A 19,036-nucleotide genomic window follows, 5' to 3' on the forward strand; every position below is an offset into this window, starting at 1 on the left:
CGATCATCAGAGAGAGGACATTCCCGAACCCACAGCTCCATTAGACGACCCAGCACCTCATCTGCTCGATGAGACTATTCAAGTACGACGGCGGGACGTACGGTTTCGCGAACCCTGTGCTACCTGTCCTATAAAGCAGCATATCCATGACCATTCCTTCGTCAACATCATCCCACTGCCACTTGAGGTCCAGTGAGTTTACGTGGGGGAGGAACAACGGGTCCGTAGCGAGACGCCGGATCAGTTCGCGCGAAATAGGACAGTACGGTCTATACACGGGTGGAAGAGGGTCGTGTACACCAAGGTGCCGGAGCTCGATAAGGAACTCCAAGATAGTTATGAGGTCTTCTACGCAGATGGGTACCCGCCAGAGAGTGAGATGCTGAATCTGATGGGAGAATACCGTGATCAAGTCTTGAGTGAGGTATTCCGCTTTGAAAGGGTTCCTGACGGGACCGACGTAGATGATGGTCAAGTCTCGGAGTCGAGGAAGGGAAATGTCACGTCGGTAGAGGGGGAGATGCTCCTGGGTGAAATAGGTGAGGCAGATGGTGAGCGAGACGATGTTAGATGTTAAATCGGGGCTTGGTGAGAGGAAGTGACGTGGGGGAGTACCGTACATGGTGACATCGGTTATGTTGGGGAATAAGGACGTTGATTGAAAGTCGAGGGACCGAAGAATAAGATGGCTGATTTGGGCGTAAGGAAAGGGCGACGATATGTTACCCGGGCGGACGTATTCCCCTAGATCTAACCAGTGAAGGTTCGGGGCGGTGGTGAACGCACGGAACTTCCATATGTCAAAGGGCTTTACGCAGGTCAGCCGTTCGAGCGATGTGAGGTTCCCCAATCCTGTGAAAAGCTTCGGAAAATCCTGGAATGTTAAGGGAATGGAAGATATGTAGAGCTCGCGCCAGCGGTGAGCTTGTGTACGGAGTGAAGTTATAGTAGCAGATGTATAATTTTGTGTTGACCTTGATCCTTTCCTCCGCATGCCATCGTGCTTTCGGAACAGGAAAAGAGACAGTGGATAGTTCTTAGAACGCCGAAGATAAACGTTGATTAGCGCCGGCGGGATTGATATGTCGACATCTCGGTGTTCTCGGCAATGCTCACCCCTTGATATCAAGTATCGAACTGGAACGAAGATGAAGGACCACAAGGAAGCGAGCGAATACGATACATCTCTCCAATAGACGCACACATGAGATATAGTGAGCATGCTGGAATGAAAGCGGTCGCCGCGATAATCGTCCACAGCAAGTACCAAACTATTGATCAGATTGGTGAATATCTCTTCCAAGACATCAAGAGGGACTCCATGGATCGGAGTAGGCCTCTCGGTAGGCGCCGCCAAGGAAGTCTTTAAAGGGAGATAATTAGTTGGAAATTGTGAAGATAGAAGTGACATGACATTTACCGCTTCCGGACCAGACGTCGACGTCGACAACGACAAACGAGACTCAGACGAAGGAGGATATCTAGCGAGAGTAAGATAAAGTTAGTTGAAGGTGAAGGTGAACCTACATGTCACGACTCATTTTGGAGTCCACGGCACTTGGGATTACGGAATGGAAAGTCTCAATTCCTGGGCCCAAGACCGAAGTGGCGTCAACACGAGTGGCTCGGTCTGCGTGAGCCAATTAACTTGGAGAGCGCCCAGAGAAAATGTAAGCAAGTTCCCAAGAAAATGAACTCACTGTCTGAGAGATCAGAGGAGAAAATGACCCAGATTTTGTGTATCTTTAATACACGGATTGAAAGGGTGAGATGAAGGGCGATGACAAGCGCCGGTACCGCACGGGGTCAGCAAAATGAAGCAAGGCATTTGTTAAACTGTTTTCGGCACGCCATATTTGGGTTGTCGTTGTTCCAATCTAATGCGAGGACAGCGAGGCAAATACAAGGGTATGGATTGTAGCATCCAAGACCGGAAGAACAGAGTCGCGTTGGATGGCAGAGTATAGTTCGGTTCCTTTGAAGAGCTCATGAACGTAAGTAACATACAAGTCGGACGAGACATTCCGAGAAAGGAGAAGGACCCTGAACCGCACAGCGCGGAACTCGGGACGATGTTCCGCAACAACCAGTTCTCCAGTTCTCGATGACGACGCCATCGTTTCCCCCACACAACTGTCCAGAACTGTAACCACGAAAACACCGAGTCTCTTCACTAGACTGCAACACAGAGCTGTATTCTCTGTCAATCGATTGGTGCAGGTCCTAACTGTTATGGGATAGTGAGTCTTTTCGGCATATTTGCTGGACTGTACCGTAACTTTGAGCGTGATAGTAACTCTTACCATGGATATTCTCTAAATCCATTTTTTGTCACTATTTGCCTTCGACGCGGGCGGCGGGAGGGTCGCTGAGAAAAAGTTATAAGGGGGAAGGCAGAACAATTAAGTCCTGATCCTTCTGTCGCCATCTGCCCGTGGCCTGCGAAAACTTGATGCTCAAATTGCGCGCAACTGTCGAACCTCCCTCATGTGTTCCTGATGCCCAGTGGCATTTTACGGCTTGGAGTCGCAAAACAAAAACAATAGTCGCCAAGGTGACACGTTCTTCTATTTCAATGGCTTTGCCATGTTGTTCTCGCACATAAATAGCTGTCAACTCTCTGTTCCCTTCATTCACCCACCACAGACCCATGGAGTGGCCTCTCTGCCAAGAACTCAGCGACCTTGTTGTCGATGCTCTCGTTGAACAGGGCGAAAGCCTTCACGCTGCCGCTCTCCTCTCACGAGCGACTCTCTTTCGTACTCGCCACCACCGTTTCAAGCGTGTCGTCCTGCGCAGCTTTCATGATTGCGATGTGTTCCTTGATATCTGCAATGCTTCGAAAGGTGTTGCATTCTCTGTTGACCGTCTGAAATTTTCTGGCTGTTCGGATAAAGATCAAACAGTCGCTCCAGTCAACGTGATCGAGCAGCTTCTCGAATTGACCGTCAGCGTACGACTACTCCACTTCGAGCACATACCTTGGGATCACCTATCATTCATTTCCAAGGGAAAGTGCTACGGCATTCCTGTGGTGGATCTTCATCATACAGTTGTCGCGTCGTACCGTGCTTTGGTTTCCTTCATCCAAGCTTTTCCCAAACTACACACGTTGGCCTTATGGTCCGTATCTTTGGGTAGATATGGCAGCGTGTCCGACTTGCAGGAGGCTGGAAGCACCCCCATAATCCCCCGCGTCCGCATACTCGAGTTCGAGGACTGCAGGGATATACTTGTGCGCCTCGCTGACGATATCGTTCAGAATTCAGCCCCGTTGTCTGTACGACATCTCCGCATTCTCCGTATCTTGACTGTCCAGCAAGCTAGTGATTTGACTTCCATCAAGACTATCTTGGAGAAATCGGGTGGCTTGGTCCAAAAGCTTCGAGTGGGTATTATCAAAGTGGCAGGTACGTCCTATTCTGATTTTCGATGTTGGTCTCCCATGCTAACTCTCCTCTAGATACCGATGAACTACCCATTTTATCCTTCCCGCCCTTTCTAAACCATCTTTATCTCAGCTTAGACGACTGCGATTATAGTAACGAAACAGATATCTTGCAGTGGTGGATCAAATGCTTTTTGAGCACAGACATTAAGCTGTCCAGTATCCACATCTCCCTGTTTGCCGAACCCCACTATCCTCGCATGTACCAAGCTCGTATCACCAGTATACCTCCGCCTAAGCTGGCGCCTAACGAAGAGATGTCATTTCATCTCGTCAAAAATAAGCAGGTATGGTCTGATCTGGATAATGCTCTAGCTCAGATTCAAAGCCTCAAGGAATTCGTGATCAAACTTCCACCTCAAGGCGAAGCACAGGTCCTGGAACCGCTGAAGGATGCGATTAAGGAAGGGATGCCACAGGCATTAGATCGAGGTATCCTGGTGTTGAGGATGAAGCGAAGTTGGATGTAGACGGTGCTCGACGTGAAGATTCATTGGCATTGAGGCCTACTTTGAGAGTTCGGATATCTTCTCGAATTATTCTTCTCCGCGAAGACACATCATTTCATCTATACACTCGGGGACCATCATTATTTCAAAGACGAGACCCAATTGATAGAACATTGTGATATAGAAAGATTTTATTCTATTCATACTTCGACATACAGGTCATCTCTTGTATGGAACCCACTTTCCTCACTTGTAACCCCGACCCCTCCAGTCTGCGAAGGGCAAGATCCTGAAAAAGCAGAGGCCAGCCCAGCGCGACTGACTTCAGAGGGACATCCGTCACTCTACCACGATAACTGCTACAACCAATATGTCGGGATTTTATGAGATTTATCATTGCATCAGAAGAATTCATGACACAAGGCATAACCCAAGCAAGCTCGAGATGCTCGAGTTTGGGCAAAAGGGGGTCATGATCATGATCGAACCTCAGTTCGTTCAGAAGCGAATCCGATAGTGTCTTTGATGTTGCAAAGTCATGAACTGTCAGGCTGGCCAGGTCCGGCATCGCCCTGAACAACTCAATGAATTCCACGACCTCTACAACACCGGTAGCATGGGAAGTGGTAATAATCGTGAGTTTGCGTAGCGGCGGGCGGGAGCGCTGAATCAAGGATATGATAGTTTGTGTGTGGAAAGCTCCGCCGATGATGGTGAGATCGGTCAAAGCGGGAACATCGATGGATGCAAGGAAACAACAAAGAGTGTCGGTATTGAGATACATATTACGACAAGTGAAGGAAGTTAATGTAGGAAGGCGGACGAAGTGGCCAACGTCTCCCACTTCGCAGAGGCCATATGCTTCGACTGTAAGGGATCGCAAGCTCCGCATTCGAGAGAGATTGCGAATAACAGCACCAACATTTCCGGGACGGAATTCCAGGTTAAGTGTGTGTACGTGTTGTGGGAGGTCAATGCGAGAAAGCGGAACACCGTCGCGTATCGTAAGGGTATGGATGTTTGGAAGATCACATATGTAGCGACGATTACTTTCGCGCATGTAACCTTCCATAATGAGGCTTCCCACGCTACTTAGCAGACCATCTGGCAACCTTGCTATGGCTCGCAATGGCCCTCGAATTTCACGGAAGCGAAACTGATGGGCGACAAGGGTCTCAGCGACGATATCCAAGCCATCATCACGTATGATCACCAGCCTGGAACTCAAAAACCTGAGCGCCAGGGGCATACACCCCGACCGAAGTAGGTGAAGTTTGACTACTTTGTGGATAGACTGCCATCGAGAAGCAGGAAAGGGCCTTTGCGACGGTAAGCGAACGACAATGTTCGACCATAAACTGGGAGAAGTAATGGTGACATTGCGCCAGCGCTTGCAGACCAGCCCCAGAAGAAAAGGGACACTTGATGGGTAGAGGTCCGACTCCTGCTTGCAAGCCTCTTCGAATATTTGAAGCAGGATATCATAGGGTAGTCGCCGAACTGGTGCAAGCAACGCGCCATAATGATCAGCGTAACTTCTCAGCAGGTCACGATCTCGATTCAGTTTCTCCGAAATACTCTGAATTCGGAGGATTTCTGCATCGTAGGCGTCGATTTCTTCAGCTATTTGCGAACGAAGGTTAGATATGGACAGAATTTCCAACTCTGAAGGGGAGTAGAGTTCACGGAATTTGAGGAAGACTCCGGATGAAGATATTTTGGGATCTTTCATAGAAGGTAAGCATCTGCTGCATTTGTGGCAGAGGATCGTGCATGGCCAGCTATACGAGTCGTCGATGCCTATAAGCGTTTAATTAAGTATATACCACCACCATACAAATCTCTCTAGGTCATACCTTCGGGGAACCCAGCCATTGGATAATTTGAGATGATGTCGATGGTGGTGGTCTAGAGATTCAGTCACAAATCGCCGTTCATCGATCAAGCGATGAGGATTCGAAGTGCGAAAAACAAACATGTCGCATCACGTGCCTGAGAAGGCTGCGACACGCGCTTCCGAGTAAGTATGGTTGCCATTCAATTTGGCGACAGCAAAAGTAGACCACAAGTACTGAGAGTCTGAGACCAGCCTTTTCTTTAAACAAATGTAGGAGAAAGGCAAACGGTTGTATCATGATTTCGATGATAGGTTTGAGTAGGAGGACAGCCCAAGCATATCCAACGATAGACTCAACCTGAGGATTCAAAATATGCCGTCGCGGGTGCATAAAGAACAAAAATGGACACTAGGCATGCAAACGTGTCTATCGATGGCACATGGGGATGCGAGTGCCAATATTGTAGTCGACACGGCCAAAATATAGAGACTTCAAGAAAGAGAAGGATGGTTGTATGCTTCATGGAAAAGAATTCGATACCACACTACTAACTTACATGAGCTCTAGTACCACTTGTGATACCCAGGGTAAAGGTCATCCTCGTCGAGGTCCGGGATTAAAGACGTGAAGGACTTCGCAGGTCGCTTTGGAAGCCTATATAGCGGCCCGTGGACTGCCTTTGCCAGTTCCTGACGAGTTTCGTTAAGACAAACCGAAAACTCCACAGAGGCCCGAACTCACCTCTACATCAACAACATTGTAAATGTACATGCTTCGAGATTCATCGTGAGGGTTTTTCTTTACCTCACGAGGCTTTATCCCATCCAAATGAACTGGCTGGAGCTACGGCATGAACATTAGAGCCTAAATATATTAATTAGCTAAAGAGAGAATGACGTACGGAATAGTGAGCTTCAGCATCAGTTTTGGTGATTGATCCACCTTTCTTTTTTCTTGTCACTGGGGGCCGACTTAGCGACTGTGAAGTAGAAGGGTCTTCATGAAGTCGCTCAGCTAGAGCTTCTATCTCGTCGATTTTGTAAAAGGTCACTTTTCTGCCATATGGATTATCCCTCTGCTTGGCAGGGGTGAGGGTATCGAGGTCCACTGGCTTGAGATGGAATTCCTTGGCTGCATCCGTTCGTTTCTATGTAACTGTTGAGCGTTTAATGCACAGTCTTCGAATAAAAGACTCACAATTGTTCTTCGGGTTCGAGTTCTTTTGGGTTTGGGCCCGGCCGTCACTGGTATTTCAGTGGTGGGAATGGCATACGGTATGGCCGCCATAGTCGTTGTCTGGTCTAAGAAAGAAAATGACAAATATGTCAGTACAGCAGATGACAACGTTTCCGAAATCCTAGACAGGGGGGAAAACAAGGCTCATGCATTCATTGTATTGCTAACGCTAGCTATCTCACAATATTCTTGCCAATGCTAGTAAGGACATATTTAGAGGATCGTGGTATCGTTTTAGCGTCGTGATTCGGCTCAAATACCCGGCCCGGTAAATCTCTTTAGTAGGTACATAACTTTAGGGCAGGCCCCTCGGCCCCCACGGAATGTTCAGGGTTGGTCCCTGAACTCATCCAGTCTTCCCGTCTGCTAGCCTGGTTCTGCTTCTGGCACTGGCTCCGTCCCTGTATGGTTCCAGTTATCATGGCTCAGATCACTGAGCTATGTATCCAGGTTTACCAGAATCCGGTGCGCACAGTTGCCTCTTAAACGACTAAATGACCATACTAGTGCCTGATCCTTCATCGGAATATTTGTCTGGGCTACCGCTGCCTTTACCATCGTGTGTTGGTGTAACGTACATTTTATGAAGATTATCTGGCTACATTCTTCCTTGAAATACCTTGCTATTCCTCAATCTACTCTCCGAAATGGCAAGGTCGCCTGCTACATGCTACCTGCTACCTGTTCTCTCTATTATTCACTAGGATATCAGCTTCAGTAGCCACTGCTACTTGCGCGCACTTTGATTGTTTGGTGGCGTCCGCATTATCACTGATGTCTGTGCTCGCTTTTACGGTTTTTCTGCGACCTGCGCCTTCGACATGGTCTTGATCGATTGCATGGCACGTCAGAATCTATCAAATGGCATCCTCGTCGACAATGCCTTCTTTGGTGGAGGTGATGGCTCATTCCCTCACAATTGATCCAGCCCTGATTTGCCTCACAACCAGGTTATTCTCTGACACGAATCTGGATATGGTACGTGGCGGAAACACGTTAGGACGAACTTTTTTCTCCCGAAGGACGGCTTCATCACCTATTATTCTTTGAACACGAGACTTGTCTTTTGTGTGGACACTGCATCTGAAGTGGCCAGTACTTTGGGGGCTTGTATCAAGGATAAATATAGCCAATCTAGGCGTACAAAGCGCGTGTCATTACACAAGGCACCCGCGTCCGATGAGCCGCGACCAGGTCTGCGGCGTCAAACATACTTATTGATAGATGAATCGAATGCGAACAGCGGGGTCGATACAACACCGATGTTGGGACGGTATGTGAACAGTCCGATTCATCATCTGATAAATTTTATTTCTAACGTGAGCGAAATGTTGACCATAGGCTATAATTACCACAATCCTTGAAGGTTTGCGCCTCGATAATCAATCAAATTTCCTGGTTTAGATGCTTCCGCAGTATTCTCTGGGGTTGTCGCCTACGCCTGTATTCATGTGTAAATTCACGAGTCCCCTCGACCGTCAGTTTGCTGGCGGTGCTGGACAGGGCGGTATATCCCAGTATAGTGTGCATCTCAGGCACTGCTGACTTTGATGTAAGAAGATCAGCTAAAATCTGCGGCGTACTACCATCATGTTCTGTGAGGGGCTTCGTGAAATCTTTTTCTTTCTTCCATTTGACGGCGCTTATCACATTGCTTCAACAATCGCGCTGAGGTACCTTGGACACTCGAAGCTTACACTGGTAGAACGACCTCAGCTGCATTAGCTATGAAAAGCCGAGTACTCTCCATCCTTTACTGGCGAGCCTCGCTATGTTCGTTTCTTCAATTGTTGAGAGGATGGAAATCATCTGATAGCCAACTGATGGTACATGTCAAGGCAAGTTATTCATTGATATTACTTTTTTAATCTTCTACCTCCTGTGTATCGGCACATTCAATCAGTTAAACCAGGAGTTTCTTGTTTGTTTCACGTGAGTTCCTTGGACATGTTTCCACAACTCGGGTCTTTCGACAGGTGGAGCCGCCTTCATTGGCGATTATATCCTTCCATTTAACTGTGAGTCAAGTTCCCATCGAGATTGGACAAGGTTTACGAACCCTGTGCCAGTGACTTCCTTTGTCCTATTCTCGTTTCGGTAAATTTTCCCCGTAAATCCATCTGAACATTGTCATCAAGCTTCCAATGGTTCTTTCCGAGAATAGATCTTCAGGAACAGAGCATTCTTGTCCTTTCTTCCTAGCTTGAGCAACATTTTGATCTTTTGTGTTCCCAGCGTCTCCAAAACTCCGAATAGCCATTTACCCTGTCAGTATAGGCAGGATGCTACTTGAAACGTTCCTCTGGATTCTCAAGCAAACACATACCTGAATCCGTGCATTTTTCGACTCTCGTTTCTATCACTTTAGGTATGGTGCTGGTATCAATCTTTTCTCCGTCCCTCGTGTCCTCATTTTATTCAAAAATATGCCCGAAGGATATATCTAGATGCCCGTGAGTACATATCCACCTCGGAGTTAGAACCTCATATTTGGTTCAGTCATTCAAGATGTGTTTATTGATGAGATACCGGGGGTTGGCAGAGACAGCGCCTAATTATTCTTGCATCTCAGGAAAGGGCCCCAATCAAACAAGCTTACTGGTATTATTACGGCCGATTCCACGTGGGATAAAACTTACGCTCCAACTCGGTTAAGCTAGCATCGGAGACGAAGTAATTTTATACATGGCAGGAAGTCGAGATGCTTTTGTAGGAGAATCTTGATATTTGTTGCTTTACGCTCCATGAGGCTCTGCGGGGCCTCAAAAACTCGATGTTTCTGTCCGCAAATAATGTCGGCTGTCCAAAGCGTGTTTTCGTCGTCGGGCTGGCGGGCGGTGTGGGGAAGTCGTGGGCCCTTCACGAGCATTTTCAAATTGTACGTCACTCTGGAATTAATTAGAGAGGTAAGTAGATCAGGGTCCATGAATTTCTTACGCGACACTTGTTTCAGAATCAGATTTCCTGTACTGAGTCGGTATTCGCGGAACCTACGTTTTGGACTCAAAGAAGCAACGTACAGATGCTGTAAGTAAAACAAAGTTCGTGGCTCTCGAACGATACGTGAATGCATAACTGTTTCGACCAGGAGAGGTGGGAGAATTATCCAAATTTCCCTGCTCCATACGATCACATCTATATATTTTCAGAGAGAAGCTAGCCTCAGGATCTGCCCCCGGAAATAGGCTTACTTACATCAAGACCTGAACCCTGTGGCCAAGAATATCGGAAAGGACTCAGAACAAAAAGAGTCATATTCGATGAATGTTCGCTTCCACTGAACGCCACATCATGCATATCGCACCACTACGGCACATGTAACCGGTGAGAAATGAGCTCTAACCGCGTCATTCATGTCAGCCGAGCGCTGCACTCAACCTGGGCGCAGCGCGAGTCTGGATGAACTATTTTTGTCTTTGAGAACATAGGACGAAAAAACTATAAAGAGAGGTTGATTTACGAGGTATCATCAAGCCAAACAGCCCTCACAGTTGTACAGCCTTCTCTCAGTTCACAATGTTTGCTCGTCTCTCTTCTGTTGCTCTCTTGGCTTTGCCTCTCCTTGCGTCCGCCACTGCCGTCGTTCCCCGCGGCGATGGTGCGTCCTGCGCCAGTGGTACCGTGCAGTGCTGCTCCTCCGTTCAGAGTGTAAGTCTCCTGCAAGTCGGAGTCAAAGCAGGAACTCAAGTGAACTATTGTAGCCTACCTCGAGTGTCGTTCAGACTCTCTTGGGCCTCCTCGGGATCCCTATTGGCGATGCCACTGCGAACGTGTAAGTTTTCATATCTTTATGGATCTCGTCGATGGCTGATGAATTTTCACGTAGTGGTGTTACCTGCAGCCCCATCAGCGTCATCGGTGTCGGCGGCACCTCGTGCTCTAACCAGGTGGTCTGCTGCCAGAACAACAACTTCGTTAGTAGCTCTATTCTGTGTCTGACCTTGTACTAACATTTACGAACAGAACGGTGTTGTTGCACTTGGCTGCACCCCCATCAACATCGGCCTCTGAGGGACTGAGTAATTTGTAATGGATATGGACGATCTGTAGTTACTTCAAGTCGTACGAGAAATCAATGATGCTGGATAAAGAATGCGTGTGCTATTGAGAATTAGAATCCATCGCACAGCCAGACGAGCAAACTGATGTCGTTGATAATCTACTAAAGGGTGCGAGCTGAAGGACGGTCTCTAATCGTGATGTATGCAGCGCAGTTTATCTGGCCGTCTCCATCGTATAACTAAGCGGTCCTGTGGATCAGGGAATTTTTATCTACAAAACAGCATTCTAGTTGGACAGATTCGCTTACTAGTATGCTCTGCCTTTAGCAGACACTAAATACCATCCATATTACTACTGCATAGGAGACTACAGGGGCAAACAGTCTTGAAGCAGGCCAGATCGAAGAACGTCCGTTCGAGAGGTAGATACCAAGATCTCGAGAATCGGATCGTGGTGGGTTTAAATTGGTAACCAAAGTCAGATACTTTCCCAGGCCGGCGTACTACACACAGCAGGGAATGCGTCCTGCGTTGATTTTATTTAAATATCGTATGGGGGGTCCAAGGGCTACCGGAGAAACCGCCAATTCAACAACTCTACTACAAGTCAAGTCCGACCCGGGGAATGGCAAAAGGGTTTAAACAACGCGTATTGTACTAAGATCGAAATTCTCCACAACTTGGGTAACAGTCAGTCCACCACGAGCTAAAGGAAGCGTAGTTTGGAGGATAAAACTGGTGTCCTTGTTTAAATCCCGCTTGTCTATCAGATCCTGCCCGACATTGGGGCAGAGAGAGACGGGCACCAATGCACGGACGCAGGGAATGCAACGATAATCTATACACATAACCATCGGCTCATGGTATTGTTCATTCCCCTTCGTCATGCGCGCCACGACCGCGGGATCCATCAGATGTTCATAGGGGAATTCCGCTTTGATTACACAATTCAGGAAGTACTCGTCCTCCTCGCGCATCATAGTAGGGAGAGACGCTGTAGTGAGGTATAAGTATGAACAAATCAGAGGTAAAGATATAATTTTCACCTCTCAGATAGCGACATCTTTCCTTGTGGCCATTGTTCCATTCCCGTTTCTGGCAACGCGTAGAACATACGGTCATATTCATGCACGCGGTACATCGCTTGAGGGCATCTAATCCCGTCACGGAACACTGGGAGAGGTGACTTCAGCGAAACTGCGTTAAGATTTGATTTCGAAAAAAAGGCGTACCCCGGGATTATTGCATCGAAGGATGTATGTCATGTTGTCCCTCATTTCCATCCGCTGTTTAACTGTGTGAAGCATCGTTGCCCAATACTGTTGAATGTCTGAGTCTTTTGGTATTTTTTGCAAAGGAGCAGCTTCCTTTTGAGTGAAAGAGTTGAGAGCAGATACTATCGCGTTGAGCGCCGGAAACCACATGGAACAGATGGTCACTTGAGCGATTAGCTTGATGATAGAGTTATACTTTGGACGAGCTACTGGGGGACGGTGTTGGTCAACTATGATGACAGATCGCATAAGAGACCGAAGAAGCTGGCCATGATGGACAGCTTTAACTGAAAGTGAAATGTTTTGAAAAAAAGCGTTGCTGAGGTAGTCCGCGCAAAGATCGATGTTGGTGAGTCGAAGGGGAACATGTACGAAATTCTCAAAGTCTTCTAGGGAGGGAGTCAGGCGCTGTAGTGCGTTGCAGACACATTTGATAGTGTTAAGCTGAAGAAATTCATTGTGAATGCGTTGATCGATGAGAGAAGCGGAGGTCATGAATAATAGGATACTGTGTAAGTCGCTCAAACGCAAAGTCTTTCTAGAGACTGTATCCTTTAAGCGGTCAACATATGCCAATAGTCTGTGACGTGGGACATTCCCAAGGATATGCATGCATTGCCCGCCAAGAGTCACATCTGAGAAGTAGTCATTAAGAATGGGCGCGAGGAATTGTTTGCAAACACCTGGCAGGTTGGGCAGATCAACATAGAGTTCCAGGATGTAGGGGACAACGTCTGGCGACTGTGAAGGAAGGAGTGCGTTCGAGACTGGATACTTCGCAAATTGGCCAACTCGACTGAGAGAAGCTACAAGAATTCCCACGTTGGCGTCCTCGTGGGTCAGCCAACGATTGGTCTTTAGGAAGTAAATGGCCCATTTGTGAACGTACGGCGATAGCTCGGCGATGGTATCGATGGGAAAGACGACATGGCTCTCTTCCAGAAGCATCAGTCTTCGAAGAAATCCGAGCGCCATGACTTTGGTAGGAGATGAGAAATTTCCAGATGAAGTAGGAAGAGGGCGCCAGAGATGCTTCCTGGCGAGGGTGACTAGCTCGTTGGGTCGAGCACTGTCAAAGGGAGTGCTGGTAGGCAGCTTGATGAAAAAGGAAGGGAAATGTCAACAACAAATGGCCAGAAACAGAAAAAAACCCACTCGTGGTACAGACATAAATTTTACATTGATGGGAGGAGGCATGTCTTCAAACTTTAGAGCAGAGTGGCGGAGGAGTGTAAGAAAGGACGACATTTTTATGAGACAGCAACGCCATTTATGTAGAAGCTCGTTGTGCCACTGAGCTCTGGAAAAACAATAAACAAAGCAGGTCAAAGCTTGACTTGGTGACCAAAGTCAATAAGAAGTTCGTTAGCCTAAGCTCGGGAAAAGACCCTCAAAGCCATGTCATCAGAAATCGGCCAAGTCTAAAAAATAGAAGACGAAAATTTTCCGTAGCAGCGGAATGTCAATATCAAAAGGATGTGGTAATGGATCACAGTTTCAGCCTTGACTGAAGTTTGAAGACTCGTTCAAGGAGGCCCGGAACAAGACGAGTTGGCCTGTGAAGCTTATTACAGGTACAGATTTATACAAGAAGCGGTACGGAACCTCGTCTTGAAGTTTGAAATTAAATTTGAAGGGCGGAGCAATTGAGGGAAGTTTTCATCAACAAAAAGTTCGGAGTGAAGTTGGACCTTAAGTTGGTTGGGCCAAGCCCAGAGCCACGCGCGCCGTGGACCAACAAGTCACAATAAGCCCTTGCGCCACCGACGACCAAATTCCAACAGCGTAGCTCAACGTAGCCGTTCCTCAGGCTCGCGCCTGCCCGATTATTTTCTGTTGTTATAGTCCTTGTGTTTCTCAGTATCTCATGGAAAGTCGACACGGAAATTGCTGTGAGTTACAATGTTCTAGCTTTTCCTGCAGGCATGCCTTATCCCGGGCCTTATAGGATAGACTATCTTCCTTCTACCGTTCCCTCGCTGCTTGGATAATGCGGTTGTCTCCCAGAAAGACGGAGATGGTTCTCTAGCTCGTGCGGTCGCAGACCCAGAACGGGGTAGACAGGGGAAGGGCAACGTAACAGTGCGTGTTATCTTGTTAGCACGTAACGAACTGATTAATTTCTGGCAGGAGTCGAAGAAAATCAAATTGAAAGCCCGGTCTTAGGGATAACTGACTGCCGACGATGTCTGCGCACAGTTGAACCTTGAATAGGTACCGTTTTTTCTTGCGCAAACGCACTATGATATCTTGACGATCTGCGACTGAAAGGTGTCATTATGAGACTGAATTCCTTGACGAGAATCTCTTCGAGTTTTGGAAATGCTGCATGACGAGGTGACGGAGATGAAGGACACCGAGGACACCGATTAAGCTTGGATTGTATCAGGACATACACCTTCAGTGCGTATTATTTCTCTTACTCTAAGACTACAATCTTATTTCAGTAAAGAAGTATTCGTACCCGCGGACTCTTTCTTGCATTCAATGGTGTGCTTTTGGCATGTTTTTCGTCGAGCCAAGATCTTTCGATGGCGTTCTTGGATAACCGCGCGTTCATTGGGCACTACCACGCCTTTCTCCCGCCAAACCAGGCTCATGCTATACGGCGTGGAACAGTGGAATCCACTGTAGTGGTTAGGCTTTATTATCGCCTTCAAAGCAAGGTCCGATCTCAGTGACACGATGTTCAGGTCAATTGCATGGCACGTTTACCCACGGCCCGGAATGCGCACTGAGCACTCGTCCTGTTCTCTTAACGAACAATAGTTTTGGTCCTTTTGCGCGCAACTGGCGGTTATGCTGCTTGGGTGTTGAGGTGGGATATTATTGACGACGAACAGTGGAAATGCTTCTAAGAAGAGCGGCGAATGGATACCTGCATTGGAACAGCGAGAAGATATCTGATTGATAAGGCAGCCTTGCTCGCTACAGAATTCTTCGGCAAATGTCATCCCAACAGCGTAGGTATCACTTCAATTCTTTAATGTAAATTTGCAAGACTGATGGCGGTATTGGACTAATCAGACTCCAAACGAGCATACTACCAGGGATTCGGGGAACTATATATATACCCATATATCGGTGCGGAGGTGCTCGCCTTTTGCCATTGGCACAAACATCTGAGACTGATGCGCATGTCAATAGTTTTCGGGCATCAGTCTACCATTGAAGCGATGGACTGCGGACTCGGCACACTCGGACGAAGACATACAGCTAACGAGAGCTAGTGCCAATAATGCAACTTGCTGCGCACATTTTAACTTCGCTGTAAAACTTTCCGATGGACCACGGAGACCGCGGCCAGGGCGCTCAACCATGTAGCCAGACGCTCTTTGCTACTTTTTTTGCACATCTATTCCGAACAACGAGAACCCCCGTCACCAGGCCTTAGAGCCTGGACATTAGAACGCACTTTTTTGTGGGCGCGAGGAGCACATGCACGCGAGAGCCCCCCGGGGGGGATAGCGCACAGGCTCTCGCATATCCAATCCAGTGACAATTCCTCTCCCCCCACAGCCGTCCTTGCATCGAACGGAACTACGACACTCATTTACCTTGCGGTGCTCTGGTGATCCTCCAGAGATTAGTGATTGCTGCCGCCATCTAGGTCGGACAAGAGGCTGATGATGGGAAGACGGACGTGGAGACCCGGATTCTTTCCCCCTACCTCTACCTTCTGCTATACCCGTAACGCTCCGCGGTCTTGCCATTTTCATCCTGTTATAGAGCAGTCGTGATGCGAACTGTCATGATCTTGCGGAAGGTTGTGCTACGGGGGTTGAAGTGAAACAACGGACATCTGAAGGTTCGATGTCGTCAACACGAGCGCTTGGAAAGCCGCTATCATTTTGCCCCGGAAACATTGTGCGCACCTTGGAACGTTCAACGTCCCCTCTCGAAGCAATTATTAATAAAGAGCACCCCGCGCGTTTCTTCGCAAGACGAGTCTGAAGAACTACACCCCACACCTCGCACTCTTCATTAAAGACATCTTTGATTCCTTATTTACCAAACTCCCTACCAGCATTCTTTCGGTGATCTATTACCTGTCCTTGCATTCAGTTGGCTGATAATAGTTAGCCTGTCAGTCCAGACGAGAATAGCCAACAGACAGCGCTGAGTTTATTGGACGTTTAACCAAGATACTGATCATCAGAAAGGAAACAGAAACCTTTCCGAAGCGGACGTGAACAGCATTTTGAATTCAACCAGCGTTTACCAGTGTCATGGAAACATCGTGGCTGTATGTCAATTCGAAATGTGGATGCACGTTCGTCAACAAGTGCAGCGGGACCAGTCCAGATTGGCTATTCAAATTAGCGCGGGTTGATATCACCGTGATCTAAGCGCTAATGCTGATCCGCTCTATCCCCAAACAAACGTGTTCTGGCGGAACTCGTCTTGCACGTGGACTGAAAACAGCACCTCTGAGATATATCAAGAGTTGTGCCTCCTTCGTGTTGTACGCATGTCTAGTCGTTCACGCGCTAGTATTAATCACTATTGTCGGACGCTATGAAGAGCTTTGTTGAGATATGGCGCTGTGAGTATTATTCCTTCATATTTAACAAAAGATAACTTATGTCATATTGCAGCCTATACATACGAGGAGCGACGGAACATGTACGCGATGACCGCTCAGAACTTCCTCTTCTATCGCCTCTGAACGTCCATTCAGTGCCTTCTACATTGGTGGGATCATGTTGTACAAGACAGGGCTTGAATTCTTCAATGGGTCAATAACAACACTAGCTACGGATAGGTTTGCCCAAGCAGATACATTCACTAAGCGTGCGTTTCCTTTATATTACATCTGCTTCTGTTCTCTCATTTTTCGGATGGTAGTTGGTGCTGCTCAAGGTGTGAATCAAGCAGCCCAATGTGTCGGTGCTATCCTCATCGCCCCCCTCATCGTGCGGTTTCCTACGAGAACCGTTCTCGGAGTCTCGGTCCTGTTCTTCAGTCTCATGACGATGGTTCTGTTAGTTGTGGATGCCGCTACCGGTGAGAATGCCCGAACTGATCAGCTAGCGGCCAGCATGCTGATGTCGCCTTAGGTGGGAAGATACGCGAGTCCGCTAGTAGTCCGACACATTACGGGACCTGGAATCCAAATGCGGTTCGTACATTCTCTTCCTAATTCTGCGCTGCTTTTGAACCTAATGTCTGTTGTAGATATTCATAATATGGACGCTCAGCGGTGTCGCATACGGAATGGTGGAACTAATACGTCGAGTCATGTGCGAATGTTCCCCTCTATTGGACTTTCTATGATCGTAATACGGTCTCCATTTCTTTCTTTCTTTTAGCCCGTGTGATATCGTCGGAGGCGACGTGGGTAAACTGAGGCGTATGGATGCGACGGTGGTGAGTCATTTTCGCAGACTTCTTTCGGCATATTTCTCATAGGCTTTTAATAGCACATCTTCTACGAAGTTACCGGTACCGTCGCTGCTTTTGCTTCATCTTCTGCCATCAGTCGGTTTGGAAATAACTACAGTTTCTTTTTGAGCCCCGGTATGCCGTTATGACCCACCTCCTCGTGCCTCTCATTCATCCACCTTGTTTCGATAGTGTTCTTCGCTCTGGCGGGCATGGTATGGTTTTTTGTTTCCGTGCTCAACTACTCGCCCTATGGTTCGCAAGAGGAATACGGACTGGATGAAGTCGATCGGCCGAAACGAAGCAAGAACTATTTAGTTCAAGTCTATCGCGGGATCTCTGGATTTGGAGAGTCCATATGGGTCGGAACTATGATGGTACTTGGTAACAGGAGGTTTATATGTGAGTGCTTCCGTGTATTGATCGTTGACCCACGTATTGACGCACGTTTCAAGGGCTGGTTCCTGGATAGTGAGCTTTCGATTCACATGCCCAACTCGGCAGGTTAGCTGATCGTGTACATCTTATGTAGCGCATTGGCACTATATCTCCATCGGTATGCTGAATTAGTCTCTTCTCGCGCTAGTCGATCCATCTAATTGTATTACTTTTGACAGGTTTCTTGAGAACGCCCTTGCTCCAGCCTTTGCGAAACGTGCTCTAGGAGTCAGTGCCTGGAGTCAAATAATCGTCGGGGGCTCAAATTTCGGAGAAGTACGTGCTGGATGCTTTCGTCTCTTTTTGCGGGTGCTAATTGTTGTGCAGCTGCTCGGAGCTCTTTCTGTCTTTCTGCTTTCAGATGTGGTAACCACGCCGGTACGCTAGAAGGTGTCGTTCACGGGCACCAATCTTTGATCTCACGCCTTATATAGATCCCATGGCTTCGTCTCGATGCGCTTATGGTGAAGCTCATCGTTTAGCCTGTCAGGACCATTCACTCATCTTTTTTTCTAGCTCAACATCGTTTGGGTGCTTCCTTATTTCACCACCATTACTGGACACACCGTAGACTGGGCATGGCGACTAGCTGGGATATTTATTCCTATATCGATGGTGCGTCTGCCTCCCTCTTTAGCATGTCATCTGTCAATCCAGAATGTGTAGAGTTGGGCTGCAGGAGATGTATCATTATCTGCTTATATCCAGGCTGCGCTCTCCACCGGCGACGCTTGTAAGCCTGCGATTTTACCCTTCTTTCAGTCAACTCATCCTGTATTCTGCAGCTTTGGCAGATAAATATCCGGGTGTATCCCATCTAGGCGCCGTCATGGTAAGTCTTCTTATTGGTAAAATCGGCATTGTCGCTCATGCCGATCTGGTAGGCATTCCTGTACTCGACATACATCACCCTTTATGCGGTGCTAAGCTCTGTCTTGGGCGATGTCATTGACCACGACTTTTCTGC

The 19,036-nt window shown here is 47.7% G+C and overlaps 7 protein-coding genes across 7 annotated transcripts; 3 read left to right on the forward strand and 4 right to left on the reverse strand.

The window, feature by feature from the left end:
* Positions 1-40: 40 nt before the first annotated feature.
* EV420DRAFT_1652807 (uncharacterized protein) lies at positions 41-1,541 on the reverse strand (the record flags this gene model as incomplete). The annotated part of the gene is made up of 3 exons (XM_060478690.1): positions 41-1,363; positions 1,421-1,481; positions 1,528-1,541. The coding sequence occupies 3 exons, from the start codon at positions 1,539-1,541 to the stop codon at positions 41-43; spliced, it is 1,398 nt and encodes a 465-aa protein (XP_060322136.1).
* A 937-nt stretch (positions 1,542-2,478) lies between these two features.
* Positions 2,479-3,778, forward strand: EV420DRAFT_262164 (uncharacterized protein). Its single transcript, XM_060481461.1, has one exon. It carries the CDS (start codon positions 2,651-2,653, stop codon positions 3,461-3,463), a length of 813 nt encoding a protein of 270 aa, XP_060322137.1. The 5' UTR covers positions 2,479-2,650; the 3' UTR covers positions 3,464-3,778.
* Positions 3,779-5,873, reverse strand: EV420DRAFT_262163 (uncharacterized protein). The gene is made up of 2 exons (XM_060481460.1): positions 5,754-5,873; positions 3,779-5,697 (listed from the first exon to the last, which is right to left on the reverse strand). Exons 1-2 carry the CDS (start codon positions 5,770-5,772, stop codon positions 4,094-4,096), a joined length of 1,623 nt encoding a protein of 540 aa, XP_060322138.1. The 5' UTR covers positions 5,773-5,873; the 3' UTR covers positions 3,779-4,093.
* A 147-nt stretch (positions 5,874-6,020) lies between these two features.
* Positions 6,021-7,216, reverse strand: EV420DRAFT_1591594 (uncharacterized protein). The gene is made up of 5 exons (XM_060474926.1): positions 7,118-7,216; positions 6,933-7,034; positions 6,637-6,882; positions 6,477-6,578; positions 6,021-6,424 (listed from the first exon to the last, which is right to left on the reverse strand). The coding sequence occupies exons 1-5, from the start codon at positions 7,121-7,123 to the stop codon at positions 6,299-6,301; spliced, it is 582 nt and encodes a 193-aa protein (XP_060322139.1). The 5' UTR covers positions 7,124-7,216; the 3' UTR covers positions 6,021-6,298.
* Positions 7,217-10,487: 3,271 nt separating this feature from the next.
* On the forward strand, positions 10,488-10,982 carry EV420DRAFT_1652811 (hydrophobin 2; the record flags this gene model as incomplete). Its single annotated transcript, XM_060478691.1, has 4 exons — positions 10,488-10,619; positions 10,673-10,743; positions 10,798-10,885; positions 10,935-10,982. The coding sequence occupies 4 exons, from the start codon at positions 10,488-10,490 to the stop codon at positions 10,980-10,982; spliced, it is 339 nt and encodes a 112-aa protein (XP_060322140.1).
* Positions 10,983-11,466: 484 nt separating this feature from the next.
* Positions 11,467-13,494, reverse strand: EV420DRAFT_1673839 (uncharacterized protein; the record flags this gene model as incomplete). Its single annotated transcript, XM_060479128.1, has 4 exons — positions 11,467-11,966; positions 12,019-12,145; positions 12,205-13,341; positions 13,402-13,494. 4 exons carry the CDS (start codon positions 13,492-13,494, stop codon positions 11,611-11,613), a joined length of 1,713 nt encoding a protein of 570 aa, XP_060322141.1. The 3' UTR covers positions 11,467-11,610.
* Positions 13,495-16,388: 2,894 nt separating this feature from the next.
* Positions 16,389-19,036, forward strand: EV420DRAFT_262344 (uncharacterized protein; the record flags this gene model as incomplete). Its single annotated transcript, XM_060481463.1, has 18 exons — positions 16,389-16,792; positions 16,845-16,872; positions 16,928-17,040; positions 17,095-17,253; positions 17,307-17,368; positions 17,425-17,489; positions 17,559-17,616; positions 17,670-17,766; positions 17,824-18,033; positions 18,087-18,102; positions 18,164-18,187; positions 18,249-18,345; positions 18,397-18,447; positions 18,504-18,533; positions 18,586-18,684; positions 18,736-18,802; positions 18,855-18,901; positions 18,954-19,036. Coding segments are annotated over exons 1-18 (1,334 nt in total), but the record flags the coding sequence as incomplete, so codon positions are not given.

Source organism: Desarmillaria tabescens (assembly GCF_030435595.1).
Source record: "Desarmillaria tabescens strain CCBAS 213 chromosome Unknown EV420scaffold_135, whole genome shotgun sequence".
In the NCBI taxonomy this organism is placed as follows: Eukaryota; Fungi; Basidiomycota; class Agaricomycetes; order Agaricales; family Physalacriaceae; genus Desarmillaria; species Desarmillaria tabescens.